Source organism: Mustela nivalis, assembly GCF_964662115.1.
Source record: "Mustela nivalis genome assembly, chromosome: 7".
NCBI lineage: Eukaryota > Metazoa > Chordata > Mammalia > Carnivora > Mustelidae > Mustela > Mustela nivalis.
Window position 1 is genome coordinate 76,098,753 of NC_139026.1, and position 18,973 is coordinate 76,117,725.

At 41.5% G+C, this 18,973-nt stretch overlaps 1 protein-coding gene across 1 annotated transcript in view; it reads left to right on the forward strand.

Moving 5' to 3' along the window:
* FGD4 (FYVE, RhoGEF and PH domain containing 4) overlaps positions 1 to 18,973 on the forward strand; it is a 205,269-nt gene that overhangs the window by 173,665 nt on the left and 12,631 nt on the right. The window contains exons 9-15 of the mRNA XM_082742459.1: positions 611 to 719; positions 2,058 to 2,116; positions 2,449 to 2,595; positions 12,754 to 12,926; positions 16,495 to 16,525; positions 16,742 to 16,834; positions 17,155 to 17,280. Of these exons, the coding sequence (XP_082598585.1) occupies positions 611 to 719; positions 2,058 to 2,116; positions 2,449 to 2,595; positions 12,754 to 12,926; positions 16,495 to 16,525; positions 16,742 to 16,834; positions 17,155 to 17,280 (738 nt within the window). The remainder of the gene's footprint in view (positions 1 to 610; positions 720 to 2,057; positions 2,117 to 2,448; positions 2,596 to 12,753; positions 12,927 to 16,494; positions 16,526 to 16,741; positions 16,835 to 17,154; positions 17,281 to 18,973) is intronic.

The following is an 18,973-nucleotide window of genomic DNA, read 5'->3' on the forward strand; positions in this document are numbered from 1 at the left end:
ACCCAGGCGCCCCTGAATGGGTTTTTTTTTAAGGCTCAGGAGTTTCAATACTTTAGCTTTCTCTTGTACTTTTAAAAAATCAAAGCCAATGATTCTTGATCTCTAGGGGTCATAAGTTCAAGCCCCTCATTGGTTGTATAGCTTACTTAAAAAAAATAATTTATAAGGGGGAGGCTCCCTGGCCCAGCCAAAAGAATGTGACTCTTAATCTAGGGGTCATGAGTTCAAGTCCCACTTTGAGTGTATAACTTACTTAAAAATTTTTTTAATTTAAAAAAAAAAAATGAGGGGCACCTGGGTGACTCAGTGGTTTAGGCCTCTGCCTTAGGCTCAGGTCATGATCTCAGGGTCCTGGGATTGAGCCCCACGTTGGGCTCTCTGCTCAGTGGGGAGCCTGCTTCCTCCTCTCTCTCTGCCTGCCTCTCTGCCTACTTGTGATCTCTGTCTATCAAATAAATAAATAAAAATCTTTAAAAAAGAATTAAAAAGAAATGAAGGGCAGAATGCAAATTTAAGGGATAGAAATGGCTTAGTGTCAAGAACTAACAATGCTGCTGTACAATCTTAAAACATAGATACTTTGCTAATAATTTCTTGTCTTTATTATAAGTGTATCCTGGCAAGAGATGAGGAATACAGAATACAGTCTTTGGTCTTGGCAGCCTGGGTCTTTTTTTTGAACAGGATGCTTTCTCTGATACACTTCTCCCACCACCCAAGTGAGTCAACAACCACAGGAACTTCTCTTCTTCCCTTTCACCCTTTACAGTTTAGAATTATCCTGACTTGACTTCTTCCACTTTCCACTTCATGCCCACTTCCCACTCATCTGGGCTGTGTGGTTGGTTTTAGTGGCAGAAGAGGTAGTAGTAGGGTCACCACTCCTCTCTTCCAACTGCTGATCCCAGGTTATTTTATTCTGTCTTCCTCTACCTTGGATCCTGTAGGGAATGCACAGAATTGCCCCAATCAGGATAGTCCTCCAAAATCTAAATAAAAATTCAATTTCTTCTATACTCAAAGACTTAGACTTGCCCTAAAATGGCAGTGTCAACAATGAGAAAGTTAGCAACACTGTAGGGTATTTTATTACTCTCTTTGGTTGCCCGTTGCTCCTAAAATTGTAAGGAAATCACGGAGGTACTTTTAGAGACCCAAAGGAGAGAAGAAAGCAACACAAGTGCATTTTGTTCAGCCATGGAACAAAGAAGGCAGAGAATTTGGTCTAGAAGAAATAAAGTTGTTGTAGTAACAAAATTAATCAGGCTGGTATTCATAAGATAGAAAGGAAAGAGCAGGTCAGGATTGAGGGCATTCCCTAAGGTTGATCCAGCAGGAGGCCTCAACCTCCACAGCTCTTTGCCAACAGTGCTGGAGGCCCTCCCTTGCCCATACTGGGCAGTTCCCATTCCCATCTCTCCCACCGCCGGTTCCGCATAAAACCTTCCATCAGCATTGGCATCAGAGAATTCCCTGTCACCTGAGCAAGACTAGCACTGTATGTGTGTTTTCCCGAAGAAAGTTGTTTATGCTTGGTGGTTAGTTTGCTCATAAAACTCACAAAACAGTATTCCTGCTGAAATGTTGTAGAACTTTGAGCCAGAAGACGGAGGTTGCAGCATGGCCCTAGAGTATCATAGTTGTGTGATCTTAACCAAGCCACCTCACTTGCCGTTGTCTCTTCTGCCAGGCGGGGCTAGCTAACCGACTCTCCATTCAAGGTAGTGTCAGAATGAAGAGACATAATATATATGAAAGCGTCTGGCAAAGCACCTTGTGCCAGTCTAGTGTACATGTATTTGTTAATTTTGAAGGTTCATTATATAGGTCATATGTATAGTTGTATATGACTATTTACAAGGAAATGCCCTCATGTTCCAAGTAATCTGCTGACAAATAAACTCGTTAAAGTTCTGTTTTGTAAATGGAAATTGCCCCTGCTTTTGGTGTCAGATGTGGTCATCAGTCTCAGATTTCTTATTGTGGTATGTTATTCAACTACCTAGTAGCATAGGAACAACAAAATACATTTATTTAATTTCTTTTTTTCCATTTAGAATCACTTGAAATTATATCTACAGCAGCAAGCCATTCTAATAGTGCAATAAGAAAAATGGTAAGTGATTTTCAAAGGAGTTGGGAATCTTCTAGTTAGATAATTGTTGATAACATAGCCTAATGTTATCTGTAGGTTTGGACCAAAATGAATTGATACAAGTGAACCAAAAAGATTCTTTATTAAATGTTCAGTGTTGTGGAGAATAATCCTCTCCCCTCTTCTCCCAGGTTTCAGTTTGCTAATAATGGACACATTTTATACCAAATTTATGCTTAGTTCCAATCCCTTCTGAATTATCCAGATTTTAGCGAAGGTCATTGTATTATTAAAGCCACTAAAGTAAAACCTTCCTTTATTTGGTCTTGCTGTGTTTTGCTTTAATTTTCTAGGAGAACCTAAAGAAACTGTTAGAGATTTATGAAATGTTGGGAGAGGAGGAAGACATTGTAAATCCTTCAAATGAACTAATAAAAGAGGGACAAATCCTCAAACTCGCTGCTCGGAACACATCAGCACAAGAACGCTACCTTTTCTTAGTGAGTATTATAGTGTGAGCTGGTCACATAAGAGTAATTCATTAACGTTGTTCTGTACATGTTGGAAAAGTAGGGTGCCTGCTTGCGAACCAAAACAATTCTGTCTAACCTGGTTTGGTCAACACTGTCAGGATTCCACAAAAGTGAATGTCTTTAGTAATTAAAACTTGTTCTTTCAAGGACACAAATCTTAGAGTATTTTTAAAATATTGTTCTGTGTACTTACCACATATCAGTTACTTTAGTAACACACAGCTGAAGACAATTTAACCTGTCCATCATGATCTTAGCTATCAATATACGGGGGAAGGTATGATGTGTTTTCTCAAATGTTCCTTGTTTCAGATTCACTCCTTCCTTTAATTCTTATAGGTGAATGGGTACCATATTCTGACTGGAGTTCTCTTCCTAATTCTCTCTGATCGCTACTTTTGATCTTTCCAGTCTGAGGAAATGTATCCTCATATCGCCCTCGGCCCGCAAGGACGGCAAGAACCCTGGTTCCGATGCATCTTCTCTATTTCCACAAGTCTACACACTTATATACGCTTACATGACCAATCAGCGAGCAGGGTACAGGAGGGAGCGAATCAGGCTGTGCACCTAAACGAACAACTTTGCTAGCAACCAATGCTGTTTACTTCCTTTTTGGGCGTTCCGCTTAGTCTCACGAGGCAATCCTAACCTGGCAACTAGCCAGGTGCCATCTTTTAATGGCAGAGGCCGCCCTGGCCAGGGGCCTGCCTCCGACATCTCCCCCTTTTTTCTTTTATGGCAGGGATCGTGCCTGTCTTAGGTTGTCAGTGGTGGGGAATATCCTTACCCGTCATCAGACGGCAGATATCAATGATCTGCGTCCAATCTTACCCGTCGTTGACTACCGATCCAGCATACTTAGCCACACTTGGGGGGATGTTCCAGCCTCGATGGCTAACAAGGCCTGCACCATGGCTTGCTGTTGCCTATGTTGCTGTCGCCTCCAAATTTGCAGTTTCCTTACTAGCAGAATCAAGCCCACTACGAAGATTATCATCAGACCAATTATGCTAGCCCATTGTTTCGTAAAGGTTAACACATCTTGCAATGTTTTGATTATCTCTGGGAGGGTTGCAAGCTCAACTCTGGTGTTATTTATCCTTGTTATGCCTAGTAGCAGGTGCTGAGTATAGTTATGGAATTCTACGGACTAATTCCCCCGCAAGTATGGGAGAGCTGTTGGGAGACATTCTGTAAGTCACTCATATTAGTATAGGCTATGGGAGTTACACAAATTGCTGGGAAGGGTGCTATACATCCCAGTCCCAATAGGGCCCCCCATATGTCCACTTGTTCTTGAACCAAATCCTCTCTCTGGTTGACTATCAGGATTCCTGCTTGCAGATGTGCATTGATCTGAGTCTATGTTTGAAGGGCAGCCACAGTTCCTTCTGCAAGGGTGTTCACAGCTTCCGCAGTGGGTATAGTTGTAGCAAGCGAGACTGCTGCTGCCATGGCAGCTGCTGTAGATAGAGCCAATGCTGTCACAACGGCGGCTGTGATACTAAAATCTCTCTTCTTTCTGGATAGCACCACTAGTAAATTGTCCTCTGGAATGGAAACTGGGATAGGAACATGGGTAGGGATATGCATAATCACAGCCAGCTTGAAGGCCGTGACATTCCAGCACTGGGAAAGATAGCAATTCTTAGTGCAATTCAACGTATCATTCAGCTCACTAGCATTTGTTACGAGGAAAAGGAATGGTGGCCAGACGCATATGGGAGTGGGCTGATAAGTAATATTATTGGGACAAGACACATTAACTGTTGTCTCGACGGTACTAGAGTCATTTTGTTTATAAGAACAGTTGAGGAATTTGCCACCATTTAACATGGACACTGCTGAGATATCAGTACATGCTCCTAGCAAGTTACAGACCTGCCATGCATCAAAGGGAGAGGAGGGAATATGAGAGAAGAGTTAGTCACTGGTAAAGGATAAGCCATGCTTTAACCACTGCTCACAGCTCTCTGGCTTGAGTCTGCCGCAGGAGGTGTAGCATCCCCAGAGTTATCATCCGCATCTTCAGCTTCATGACTGGTGCTTGGAGGCAAGGCTGCACGCACCAGCTGCTCTGGGATCCAAATTGGAGCCTCCTTTTCCTGTGGAAAAACACATACAGACCCCCTACTCCATACTAACACTGGATCTGGTCCATTCCACTTTCCTGTGAGGATGTCCCTCCAAAGTACTAAAGGCTTAGGGGAAGCAGCAGCATCACTTGCATGTCTGTCTGCAGCTGATTTACCCGTTTTGTCCAACGTTAAAAAATTCAAAATAAAGAGAATGGTGTTGAGCTTATCTTTAGGGGACCTGAAGGTGTCCCCTATTCCCCCTTTTTGTTTATAAAGTGCATTTTTTATTGTAAGATGCGCACGCTCCACAACACCCTGTTCTTGTGGGTTATAGGGTATTCCATGTTATCAAGTGAATGTCCCTATGCCGGGAAAGCCTGTAGGCAATGGGCGATAACATCTCTGGAATCCCCCCCCCATGCACTGAGGCGAAAATTATTCCAGAGCAGGTATCCACAGAGACATGAACATATCTTAACTTTCCAAATTCTGAAACATGTGTGACATCCATTTGCCATATATGATTAGGTAACAAACCCTTAGGATCAACCCCCAAGGACGGTGCAGGTAGTAAGGTCACGCAATTTCTGCAGGAGACTACTATGTCCCGTGCCTGTGCTTTTGTTATGTTAAATTTGAGGCGAAGAGTTAAAGCATCCTGTTTCTTCAAATCCTCCCCTAAATGGTCCCATTGAGGTATGTTTAGCAAGCCTTCATCTAGGAACCATGGAGCCGCCTCTACCATGCTTTAGTGGCCGCCGCGGCTATTTGCCGATACACCGCAGGGTTGTATTGTATTTGGGCCTGCTTTCCCATGTACGGTCCTATTCCCCTTGCCCCTCTTCTGACAGTATGTACCTCCTCTCTGCCCAGTGGGGAGGTGACTGAAGAAAGGCAGGGGACATGCTGCTGCTGCTGCTTCTGTACCCTCCTCTCTGGAGAGGGGTAGGAGAGGAGCCTGGTCAGTGTGCCACATTTCACACCCATGCAGGCATGGGGAAGCAACCGACACCCCCTGTGGGCCTCAGAGCCCTCCCTGCAGTGAACCTGGGCAGGAGGGAAGAGGCCCCAGCATTGGGGTTTGGAGTCTAGAAGGGACATGATGACTCTGTAAATGTCCCCCGGGGTGGGTCGGGAGGGGGATCTAGTGTTCAAGTGCAGAAATCTTTGGCTTTGCTACCAGTTCTGTATGATGAAAAATAAAAGTTCACTGTGGGGAAAAAAAAAAATTAACATTTCTAGGTCCCACTGAGGATTTCCAGCCGCTGCATTATGGCGGGCAGTGTCCTCCAAAGAACTAAGGGCTTGGGGGAAGAATCCATACGGGCTGAATGTCTTTCAGCTACTGCTTGACCATTTTTATCCTAGCAGTTTTCGTTTTTAACGGCGTGCCATTGGCCTTTAGAAGGTCCTTTAGGGAACCCTCTAACCTCGACTTTGACAGTCCAGATCCCATAATTAGAATCCCAACCTAATGGCTGTTCCGCGTATACTCGCCGCTAAATCCCGGCTCTAAGGCCGCCCCGCTTCTTATTGCGGGCTCGCTAAATCCCGGCTCTAAAGCCTCCCCGCTTCTTATTGCGGACTTGTACAAGATTCCCACCTCTTTGATCGTGGTCCCTTCCCCTCTTACCTGCGGTTTCTATAAGAAAATCCCGGCTCTACAGCCGCCCCACTTCTTGCGGTTTTGTACAAGTTTCCCACCACCTTTGTCGTGGTTTTACCCTGCTTACCTGCGGACTTCTCCCTTGCAAGGTTTTTCTATTTTTACTCCCCGCTTTACCGCGGAATTCCCACTTTTGAACGTGGCTAATGTCCCCGCTTACCTGCGGACCTTTACTACCCGCTTTCCTGCGGATTACCTTGCAAGATTCCTTTATTTAGTTCCCGGGTGCTGGCGCCATTTATTGCCCTCGGCCCGCAAGGACGTCAAGAACCCTGGTTCGGATGCATCTTCTCTCTCTTTATTTCTGCAAGTCTACACACTTATATACGCTTACATGACCAATCAGCGAGCAGGGTACAGGAGGGAGCGAATCAGGCTGTGCACCCAAACGAACAACTTCGCTAGCAACCAATGCTGTTTACTTCCTCTTTGGGCGTTCAGCTTAGTCTCACGAGGCAATCCTATCCTGGCAACTAGCCAGGTGCCATCTTTTAATGGCGGAGGCCGCCCTGGCCAGGGGCCTGCCTCCGACATCCTCAAGCTTGTGAAGTTTGTGCCTAAAATATCTCTGTGAAAAGTACATGAGTTTGCCATATAGTTCCTTTTCACTGGAGTAGGTCCCTGTCCCTTCCTTTACTTCCTGGAAGTGACATTTAGTCTGCGGCTTATCTCAAATGTAAGAGCTCTTCCTGGGGCATCCAGGCCATTATGTTTTTAATCTTCTGTTCATTCTAGTTCCTTTCTCTATCGGTATACTGATAATCACAGTAATAGCCAATGTGGAGTAACAATAAGTTAACACTTAGTCGTAGCTCAAGAGATGTTAGCTGCTATTATGATTGTTATTAGAGTCACAGAAACAGAGATGCATTGGTCATGAGGCTACCCAGTGCTTGGCACATTCTCAGTGTGTGACTCACATCTGACTTTGGGCTACAAGGCAGTCATCCCACCATAATGTGAGCTTAATTGGGAGCTTACAGGTTTTCATTTTCTGGGTACAGCCTCCTTAGAAAGGAAAACTTATAGGAACTAAATATCACATATAGGGGTGTTCAGGATCTCTCATTTTCCAAAAAGAACATTTGGTCACCATATTATCTAGCTGTTCTCCCTAGTTTGTGTAACTCAAGAAAATTGAAAATATATGTCTACACAAAACATGTTTATGAATGCTTACAGCAGAATTATTCATAATAGGCAAAATATTTGGACATATGGATATAGTGGTATATCTATGCAATGGAATGTTATGTGGCCATAAAAAAGAGAATATTGGTACATGCTACATGGATAAACTTTGAAAGCGCTGTGACAGGTGAAAGAAGCCATTCACAAAAGTCCATTCTATATGATTTCATTTATATGCGATGTCCAGAGTAGGCAAATGCAGAGAGGCAGGAGATATAAGTAGTAGTTGCCTGGGGCTGGTGGGGAAGAGGAAATGAACATAGGGTTTCCATTTGGAATCATAAAATGTTCTGGAATTAGATAGTTATGAGGATTGCACAATTTACAGCCATATTAAAAACCACAAATTGTATATTTTAAAAGGGTAAATTTTACATTATATAAATTATGTCTCAATAATTTTAAAAATTTATAGATTTTGTCCCATTTAACTGTAAAAGTCTTCATTTGAGCACACAAAAGTACTTCACCTCTCAGAGGTTATATAGAGGGCTAAAAATGTAAAGCAAGGATTGTGATGTCCTGTCAGGGTTCAGAGGCCTATTTATTTTGAAATACAGATTTTATTACTCAGGTGTGGTGAGGCCACTGGATCAGGAGACAGTTGCCATGAGAAACATCATTATACTCACAGCTTCCCAAAGGGAGAGGCATGCCATAACATGGGGTTACTGAGAAAACAGCGGGGTCCATAAGGGGGCAAAGGGAACACATGTGAGCAAGAGCCTTTCTTAGGGTTCAGTGAGAAAGAAGGGGCAAGACAGCATAAACAGGTTTAAAATCTACTCGTTTAAATAATTCTATCAGGCTCTGGGGCATGCAGGGGCTGCTCCCTGGTACCTGGTCCTGGCAGGGGAATACTGGCCCAGTAAGGGCTTCTGAAAGAAGACGGCGGGGGTGGGCTCTGGATGGGTTGCTTTCCACAGGAAAGGCGTGCCTGTAGGTGAGTCATTTACGACTTCTAGGAAGTGGGTAACCCTAAGAAGGACAAGTTCCTCTGTTGTCAGCAAAGCCCCAAGACGTCAAAGCATCAAGAAACAGATCAAAAAAGACATACTTAATATACTATTTTGGGTAAAATGCATAGAAGTTCATGTCTCTTCCCTTTGCCTTTACCCTTCCTTTAGGTGCTTTGGTACTGCTCCTTTCCTGTCTTCTGGATTATACTACGGTTTCAATAGTTAAGCTTCTAGCTCTGTGTCTAACCGATTGCCTGGGCTTAATTTTCACATTTGAGAATTTTTCTGGAAATTGTTTAAGGTTGAATACCTTGTTGCAGAGCCAAATTAAGCAGCTCTTTGGAGGACAGATGGCAAAGAGCCTTGGGGGAATACAGCCATAGTGACTTTGAAGAAAGGACCCATCTTGTTCCAGTTATTATAAGCTATTAAACCTCTCTTTGCCGTTGCCTCCCTGGAGGATGGAGGCATAGAGCAGGAGTTCCCGGAATTCGTCGTGGGAAGACCATCTTAGAAGCATGTCTGTAGGTCCATTCTGCTAATCCCTGCATGCCACCCACCTCCACCCTTGCTCTGTTTTTGTCACACATGCTTCCTCTCCGCGACACACTTTTCTTGCCATAGAGCATCTTGGTTGTTTGTATGTAGAAACTTCAGAAGTACCATTTTAATCCTTCTGTCTCTAGAAAATGAGGGCTAGTTTTCGGGTATTCTACCCTGGTGATCTCACATTTCTCTAAAGAGCCCAATTGCATGTAGAATCCGATTTCAGCTTTCAGCCGAGCCTCCCATGTTTGCTCATTCGCTGGCCCCCACACCATGCTTTTTTCTGTTACTGCCGGACACTCTGTTGACTAAATCAATTAATCACACACCTGACATCTGAAAGTTTAAAAAAAAAAATCACTGGATTATCCCATAAAATGGCCCAAGAGGTTTTATTCTTGGCCCTTTGTTGTTCTGGTCTTTATTTCCTTATTGCTTAGCAGCTTTTAGGTTTTTTGCCCCTTGACTCATTTAAACTTTGAATACAAATCATGTACTTTTACAAACTTTAAAGCAAACTTTAATGAAACTGTCTCTGGTGAAACATAACATTGAATTGTTTCACTCATATATTTCAAGACCTTCGAAATAAGTAGCTGAGGACCACTGGAGATGAGGAAGGGGGACTCTGTGCTTTTAATAAAATCAAGGCTGCCTTCTAGCTACCACTTTCAGAACTTACCCCACCAGCCAGAGATCACACGTTCCTCACGCCTTCTGGCCATGGATAAAAAGCAGTCTCCTGCACTGAAAGGAAAGGCCATCTCCTTGGTGCTGCAGTTGCTCTGAGTTCCTCTTTGAGCAGAAACCCACACGGAAGGGGATGGTGGCTTTTGCCACAGCAGCAAGGTTCACAAAGGGAGCAGAGGACATCTATGGCTTGGTAAACAATATTTTATGTCCTTACGCTCATACTTTGACCTCTAGGAAAAAGAAAAAGAGTATTTATGGACTAGCATTAGATTGTGATAGGAGTTATGTAAAGTCAATAAATTAACCTTACATGTAATAGTTATTGACAGTTTACAATGTAACGTGCCACTTAGGAAGCATTTGTAATTGGGGAAGTGTAATCCTGCAAGCATAAAATGGAAAAAGAAACCTATCATTTATAAGATAGTCTGTCATCTTGTATGAGTGTCACCACAAAAACCACATGCCTAGAACTTCCATATTCATGGACTGTTTCTGTAAAATGACAAGACTTTGCTGAACCTTATAAAGTGAACTTGAGTCAAGTAGTAGATAACTCAGAAATTTTATGCCACAGCATTACATTTGTCGCTGTTTGCGGAAGCATGAGGTGGTGGTTGCCATCTTGAGGGTTGAGCCTTGGAGCCCCCGGGTAACTCAGTCAATTAAGTGTCTGACTCTTGATTTTGGCTCGGGTCATGATCTCAAGTCGTGAGATGGAGACCCACATTGGACTCTGTGCTGGGCGTGGAGCCGTTCTGAGATTCTCTCTCCCTCTGTCTCTGCACCTACCCACTCTCTCTCTCTCTCCCCCTGTCAAATAAATAAATCTTGAAAAAAGAAAGTTGAGCCTTGTGTCTGTTGGTGGCTGATTTGCAGTTCCATGTGCACTGTTCACAGCCTTGACCAAATCCCCTTCCGAGAAGGCCTTCCTACAAAATCGGAAAAAAGCGTTAACAGGAACAGTTAGCAGCAAGCCGTGTCTTAATCAAGCTGGGGTGGGGAGGAGAGGTTTTCTGAGTGTTTTCAAGTCCCTGAATCCCATGTACTGCAATGAGGCTGGGGATTGTCACACTTAGAACGCAGGGGACAGTTGATGGTAGGTCATTAGGGTTCCCTGCTGGCAGTGGAAATGTGAAATGTGGTACCGAGGTGCATGTGCTCCAGGGTGTTTAGTACCCTTTTATTTCTGCATTATTCAGTGTGGAAAATAAATTTATGACACTTGGTTACAGGAAATAGAGTGCAAGGAACAGCTGATGAGAAATCTGCTTTCAGAATGAGTGCAGTGGGCAATGTCCCTTAAACTAGTGAAAATGTGTTAGAAATCTGTACACATCTCTTGTCTTGATGACTCTGTGGAGCTAAATGGAACCTAGCAGAACAGGACATTTTTCTGGATTTAATCCTCTGACCAAGACTTTCATATATAGTAATCCTGAGACATGAAAGGTTACATAGTGCACAAAGTTTAAGTCCCTAGTTGTTCTTGTCTTTGAAAAATATATGTAACTCTAGAAGCAGTGTCAGAAACAATAAATATGAAGGAGGTAGAAGTATGGACCTTCTTTAGGAAACCACCTACAAATTAACCTAAATATTTAGTCTTTGCTCCTTTTGCATGTTTCAGTATTTTCAAAAGTGAATTAAAAGTCTCCCCAAACTTACTCTTTGGTCCTAATTAGTAGGGGTGGTTCATTTTTTTTTTTTTTAATTTCTTTTCAGCGTAACTATTCACTGTTTTTGCACCACACCCAGTGCTCCATGCAATATGTGCCCTCCCCAATACCCACCACCTGGTTCCCCCCATCTCCCCACGCCCCGCCCCCTCAAAACCCTTCAGTTTGTTTTTTAGTGTCCATAGTCTATCATGGTTCACCTCCCCTTCTAATTTCCCTCAACTCCCTTCTCCTCTCCATCTCCCCATGTCCTCCATGTTATTTGTTATGCCCTACAAATAAGTGAAACCATAATTGGCTCTCTTTGCTTGACTTATTTCACTCAGCATAATCTCTTCCAGTCCTGTCCATGTTGCTACAAAAGTTGGGTATTCATCCTTTCTGATGGAGGCATAATACTCCATAGTGTATATGGACCACATCTTCCTTATCCATTCATCCGTTGAAGGGCATCTTGGTTCTTTCCACAGTTTGGCAACCATGGCCATTGCTGCTATAAACATTGGGGTACAGATGGCCCTTCTTTTCACTACATCTGTATCTTTGGGGTAAATACTCAGTTGCAGGGAATAGGGAAGCTCAATTTTTAATTTCTTGAGGAATCTCCACACTGTTCTCCAAAGTGGCTGCACCAACTTGCATTCAGGATGGTTCATTCTTGAGTAGAAATGGAGCATTATACATAATTTGATTCAGTTTCAAAATAAAGTTCTTCTTTTTAAAAGAAGAACTGGTAAAGCAGATCTTTAAAATTTTTTTGCCAAAATAGATGACTTTTCTATCCATACATGATGAATTCTTAAGATGTAGGCCAATAAAAAACAGTAACTTAGTTTTTTACGTAAGGTTTAGTGTGTTAATCCCACATGTTCTGAAATAATAACGGGTTTTTTAAAACTTAAACACACTGGCAAAATAATTGTTAAATAATACTTGTTTCCTCTACCAGCTATTGTAGACAATTAGAAATTTTCTTGCCTAAGGACTTCAGCTTATATGGTTGAGAACTTCAATTCCTGGTGTATGTAAAGTTCTTTATAAATTGTTGTTGAACTTAATTGAACTTATTTTCTTCATAGTATAAAATGATAATTTGTTTACTTAAATATCAATAAAATATTATGAACCAATAAAGGGAAGTATAAATGTTAAAATAAGGTAATTCTGATGCAAGCATAAAATCTCAATATAGTGTTTAAATAATCTTGCTCACATAGAGGGTATGATATTCCCTAGGGCTACTTGTAATACATGTTGCTTCCTTCCTCCTTGTTTTCCTATTTACTGATGTGTGCCCTGTGTCCTTGCAGTTCAACAACATGTTGCTGTACTGCGTACCAAGATTCAGCTTGGTGGGCTCTAAATTCACAGTTCGAACCAGGGTTGGCATCGATGGAATGAAAATTGTGGAGACTCACAATGAAGAATATCCACACACTTTCCAGGTGTCTGGGAAAGAGAGAACACTGGAACTGCAAGCCAGGTGAGAGAAACCTTCCTATCACACAGCTTTCCAAAAGCATCAGAATGAGTTGTAGGACCGAATAATTCTGAGGATCTTTCCCAAATGAATACTATAGACCTCTAGGAATCTGGATAGACATAAGGAAAGAAACAGAATTTCTTAAAACACAGGAATCATGTTATCCCTTTTGATTCTTTCATTAGTGCCTAGAGAGTAGTTTTCAGACAGTAAGAATTCAGTACATTAAATTGACTCTTCAGATTTGCTAGGTGCTCACAGAATGAAGTGGTTGCGTTCAAGCCAGAGTTTTGAGTCTTGTAAGAAAGGGTGCTCCCCCAACTCCTCCCTCCACCCTTCCTTTTGGTGCCAATGTTCGTTGATGCATCAGAGAGGCAGAGTATAAAAGGTAATGATTCTCCTGCCACATTTGGAGGATATAGGAAGGGGGACCATTTGGTTATAGTGGCCTCTAGAAACCAGGACTTCGGGAAGGCATGCTTCTTCATACAAGCTTTGTTGAGTTGGGAATAAGGATGGGGGTTCTGGCACCCATCTGCTTAACATAAACAGATTTGGAAAGAAAAAACTATGAGATACAATGGCTTATAGCTACCTTGTGTGTAAACCTCTAAACGATAGAGTGCTGTCAGGTTTTGAAATAGCTGCCTGAGAAGACTGCCTTCCATCTCTCCTACAAAGTCTTATCATGGTGCGATTTGGGAACCTTCAGAAGGTCACACAGATCAGGGGGTTAAGTACCAATCCTGACTCTCTGATGGTTCTGATATCCGAGAATCTGGAGACTCAGCACTTCTGTTCCTTTTTGTTCTCTTACACCAATAGCATATGGCTGCCTAGATGAACTCATCCTGGATATTTGTACGTAGTAATTGTGTCGAAGTTTGAAGTTCAGACTTTTAAAGGAGAATAATTCATTTTAGCAGAAATCTGCCCAGGGAATCAGGGAATTGGTGAAATAACAGTGAAGGGAAATAGGGCAGGCTGGTACAGTTTGAAGAAGTAGCCCTTTGGTTTCCCACAGAAAATCTATACTGAACCTGCCATTACTTAGCTGCCAGGGACTAAGGACTAGAAGGTGGCATTTCAAGCATAAGTTAAAAGCGTAGAGGACTTGGCTTTGCATGGCATGCTTTTCCTACCTTATGGTGGGATTTGGGCTCCAACCACCAAACCCAAGGGAAGAATGTATTATGTATGCTGTGTTTGGAGGCTCCTGACCGGAGTCCTTGCTCAGTGCGTGGTTTACTGAGCAACTGGTTCTGGCAACAGAGAGGTTGCATCAGTAGTTCTGACCATCAGAGGAGTCTTCATTGCAGAAGAACTAAGACACCACTGCTCTGAAATCCAGCATACTTCCAAATCTGCAAATTCAGGAGAGGTGTTAAAACAGCAAAAGATATTTAAAGGTTTTTGGGGGGGTTGGGTAAATGGAAACCCCAGCTACCTGATGAATTTTCTTAAGTACAGACAGTAATCACTTTGTAGAGTTCCAATATGCAGTATTGGATATATTTTAATTAGCATTGAAAACATAGTCATTTTTCCTTAAGTTTCTTATTCCCCTAATCTCATTGCTCAGTTATATTTATGATTATATAGTGAATTGAAGAGATGAATTAAGTGATTACTTTTCATCTTGTCTATGATTCTTTCAAGAATAAGGACAAACATTGAAAGTCTCAGAACATCAGAGTGTTATGGGGATTACATGAACCCAAAGTTCAGTATGTATTTGGAGATATTTAAAGATCATTCTCTTCTGAAGCCACCTGTGAAAAAAGGGTTCTGCTTTTCCTGCTAAATGAGTCATCCTGAAGACTGACCTTTTAAACTCTGCTTCCTCTTTCATATTGAAAAGAATATTAAGTATTCTGTCTTATAGACTTTTTATGTAATTATTTTATATTGCTAAATGAATAAAAAAATAGTAAGTAAATTAGAGGAGTAAAAATTCTGCGTGACTTGAGAAAGTAGAACAAAAAGCATTAAAGACTTGTCAAGTCTTTGCATTTCAAAAGCTAGAAGCATCTAGGAAATAACTGTGTTTCCAGAGCAGCGGAACTCATTTTATCCAGGCAGGGGACTGCAGTAGTGAGAAATCTCTTTTGAGGGACAAGATTGAACGCCCCCCACCACCAAGGCTGTTGGTCCAAGGATTCCCCAGGTGAACAATAAGCAGACTCTTCCATTTGAGGGCATGGATTCCAGCAGCATTCTTGGCACATCTTGACACTCACGAAGAAATTGGCATGAAAGGTAGATGATGTCATAGGAGCAAAACTCCTGCCAGACTCACCCTATGTGATACCTGGGAGTGAGGCATGTGACCTTCAGGCTGGAACTCCAACTTAGCCCTAGCCTACCAAACACATGCAAATAAACAGAGCCCGCTTTTGGCATTCTTCAAATTCCTCCAGCATAGAGATCTAGCTCTGTCCAGAGTCTACTAAAATGGGGACTTTTCTAGTATACTCTGTGACAGCAGCCAGCTGGATAAGCTACCTGCAAGGGAGATGAAATAAATAAAATTTGCCTCAATAGGAAAATGGATTTGACTATAGTCAAGGAAAGTTTTTCCCAATAGAAAGTATTAAATACTGAAGTAAGTCCATTAACCTGTGAAACTTCCTTCCTATAAGCATCTAAAATGTTTGCTTTGCTTTATCTGTAATAGGTTAAATATGGTATTGCCTAAAGCTTTCTAGCAAAATTGTGTATCGAAGGAAATGTTAAATAGCTCCCTGAGGCCTTACAAAGATGTTTTAGATTCTAGAGGATAATTATAATATTTTCTAAGATGGTTTGTGACCAGTAGCCTTCAGAAGCCCCCTGTTTTTTCTTAAAGGTGAATTGGAAGACTGGTTGTGTATCTGGTACAATGCTAAATCTGCAGTTACCTAACATACTGAGCTAGATGATGGTTGTTAAACTTAATATTAGGGCAACTTATTAGTGGAAGCTAAATGTAACTCTCCCAGCAAAGTGGGTGGTGTAAAACTCTGTTTTAGGGGTGCCTGGGTGGCTAGGTGGTTAAGTGTCTACCTTCCTTTTCAGGTCATGATCTCCAGGTCCTGGTATAGAGCCCTAGAGCAGGCTCTCTGCTCAGCGTGGAGTCTGCTTCTCCGTCTCCACCCACCCCCCCATGCTCGCTTGCTCTCTCTCAAATGAATAAGATCTTTTTCAAAAATTAAAGATAATAAAACTCTGTTTAAAAGAATTTATTTGTTCAGGGATGCCTGGGTACCTCGGTTGATTAAGCACTGACTCTTGATTTCGGCTCAGTTCAAGATCTCAGGGTCATGTGTCAGGCCCCCAGTCGGGCTCCACACCCAGCTTAAAGGATCTCTCTCCCTCTGTACCACCCACTTTCTTAAAAAAAAAAAAAAAAAAAAAAAAAAAAACGGCATTAGTTTGATTGCCAGCGATTCTGTTTAATTTTTATTATAACTCCTTCCTAGGCATCCCTGAATTTTCCAGAAAGTTGGAACAGCATTAAAGCATAGTTTTATTCATGAGGTGTAACTCATTAATGTTCTGTATTCACTTGAATTTTGTTTTGTTTTAGTTCTGAGCAAGACAAAGAAGAATGGATTAAGGTAACCCATATATCTATTTTTTTATTTTTGTTTTTTGGTAACCTTCGTCTGTGTGTACAAACATGCACATATAAGAGTGTACACATATTGTCATCAGAACAAGGTCATTTAATTTTTAAGATCATTCTTACATCACAGACATTTGTTTGATAAAGCATTTTCATTAATTTGCATGTGATATTTTAATGTGTGCTCTGAATCTCCTTTATATTTTAGGCTCTTCAAGACACCATTGATGCTTTCCATCAGAGGCATGAAACCTTCAGAAATGCAATTGCAAAGGATAATGACATGCAGTCAGAAGTTTCTGTAAGTTGAAAAGAATTCTTTAAGTTCTTTTCTCTTTGCAGTTGCAGATCTGTCTAATCATTTGCTTATGTTGCCTTTTCTCTTTGCAATGCCAAACCTGGCTATTTAGACAGAATCTCATTCTTTCTTACATGAATACAATAGTGAGTGCCTTTGTGTGGTGCTTAAACTTCTTTACACCTTTTATTTCTTTTCCTAGGTCTTGAGTTTCAAAGCAAGATATGAGCAGTGTTGTCAAAGTGCTTTTTAATAAATAAGTAAATAAGTAAATACATAGATGGAAATGACAGCTTTTTCTATTAAAACTCGATCCTATTTAGACTGCTGAGCTGGGGAAAAGAGCTCCAAGATGGATCCGAGATAACGAAGTAACGATGTGTATGAAATGCAAAGAGTCTTTCAATGCACTGACAAGAAGAAGGCATCATTGTCGAGCATGTGGACATGTAAGTGAGATTTCTTAATGATCATAAGGTTGCTAGTAACTAGATAGGTGTTATATAATCATCAAGTTTGAAAAGACAAAAAAAAGTTGTTTAATTAATCAGCCACCTAATTGATAAACTTATTTTGGTGATGACTATTTGCAAAGCACTGTGCTGGGTCCTGGAGAAAAATGGTAAGCAAAATGATACCCCTCTTCACATATCTTACATTCTAATGGAGAAAATAACAAAAGTCAAGTAAATAGACAAGCATTTCAAATTACTATAAAAACAATAAAGAGACAATGAAGAGGTTAGAATGGAGAATAATGATAATGTAGGAGGACTTAAAACCACTTTTACTTAGAAAAATGAAGACCTTGGGCACCTGGATGGCTCAGTTAAGCATCTGACTCTTTATTTCACCTCAGGTCATGATCTCAGGGTCATAAGATCAAGCCCTGTGTCCAGCTCCATGCCCCAGCAAAAAGCCTGCTTAAGATTCTCTCTCTTCCTCACCCTCTGCCCCTCCCCTCTCCCTGTCTCCTTATTAGAAAAATAATAATAAAGAAAAGAAAAATAAAGACCTATCTGAAGGTTGTTATTTAAGCTGATGAGGGTGAGAAGGAGCTAACCATGCCAAGGGAGGTGGGAAAGGTGTGGAGTGGCACTCTATGTCAGAAGCCCTGAGATAGGAGAAGGTTGGATCTGCTCTTGAGGTGCCAGAGGTCATGAGGCAGGAGCCCGATGAGTAAGTAGAACTGTGGCATAAGAAATAGTTATCAGTAAATAATAACCAAAGGAGTTGATGTCTTTGAGAAAGCAAGAGACGGAATGTAAATAGCATAAGTGGAAGTTCAGGCTTCTGCTGGGAGAGGAGACTTCCCTCCATTATAACAAAAAAGAAAAAGGTAATGATGGGTGCAAATGTGGGTGTGTTTTTGATTTTGTGGTAGGAAATTTTCAGCAAAATGATAACTGTGTTGTCATTGAAGTATGAGGAAGAGTCATGGGCTGAAAGAAAAGGGCGTAAGAGTGGAGGGGGAAAGAGTCAAGAAAGAGGGCTCAGTATGAAATAGTTGTCTCTGGGCAGGGGAGTGAGCGTCCCCAAGGAACAGGTGTGGACTGCTCTGTGCCCATTAGAGGTTTATGGTTATGCATGTAAAGGGACACTCAGTCCATTTACTGGCAAGGTGGTTCTCTCACAAAATTCAGTACCTCTGGCCAGAGAAGGCAGGTGACAGGTTTTCAGTGATTTGAGTTGTTTCATATAGAAAGCGTGAGGAAGAAGAAGGCATGAAATGAAGTAGGAAAGAGATAATAGGTTTGGGATAGCCTTGTAAACCAAGCTGAAGGTGATATACTTTCTTCTAAAAAGTGACAAGTAAACAGAGAAGGGTAGGCGTTGTAGTGCTGTGATTTAATATATTACTAGTATGCTAAAGTGCAAAACAGTTCGTATTGATAGTTCTTTTAGATTATTCTCTTACTGCAGATTTATTCTTCCATTTTTTTTCCTGAGTTTTCTCTCAGTGAAACAATTCTGTGATCAAATTCAGTTTGATAGCAAACAACTTTTACCCTCCTCGTGGTAAGACTTTTTGATCTGTCATTGAGTTTGCTTGAAATGATTTCAGGCATTGACTGGTAGTCTTACCTTCAGTAAACAAACAGAAGAGTATTTGAATGTGGATTACCAAAATACTATAATGTG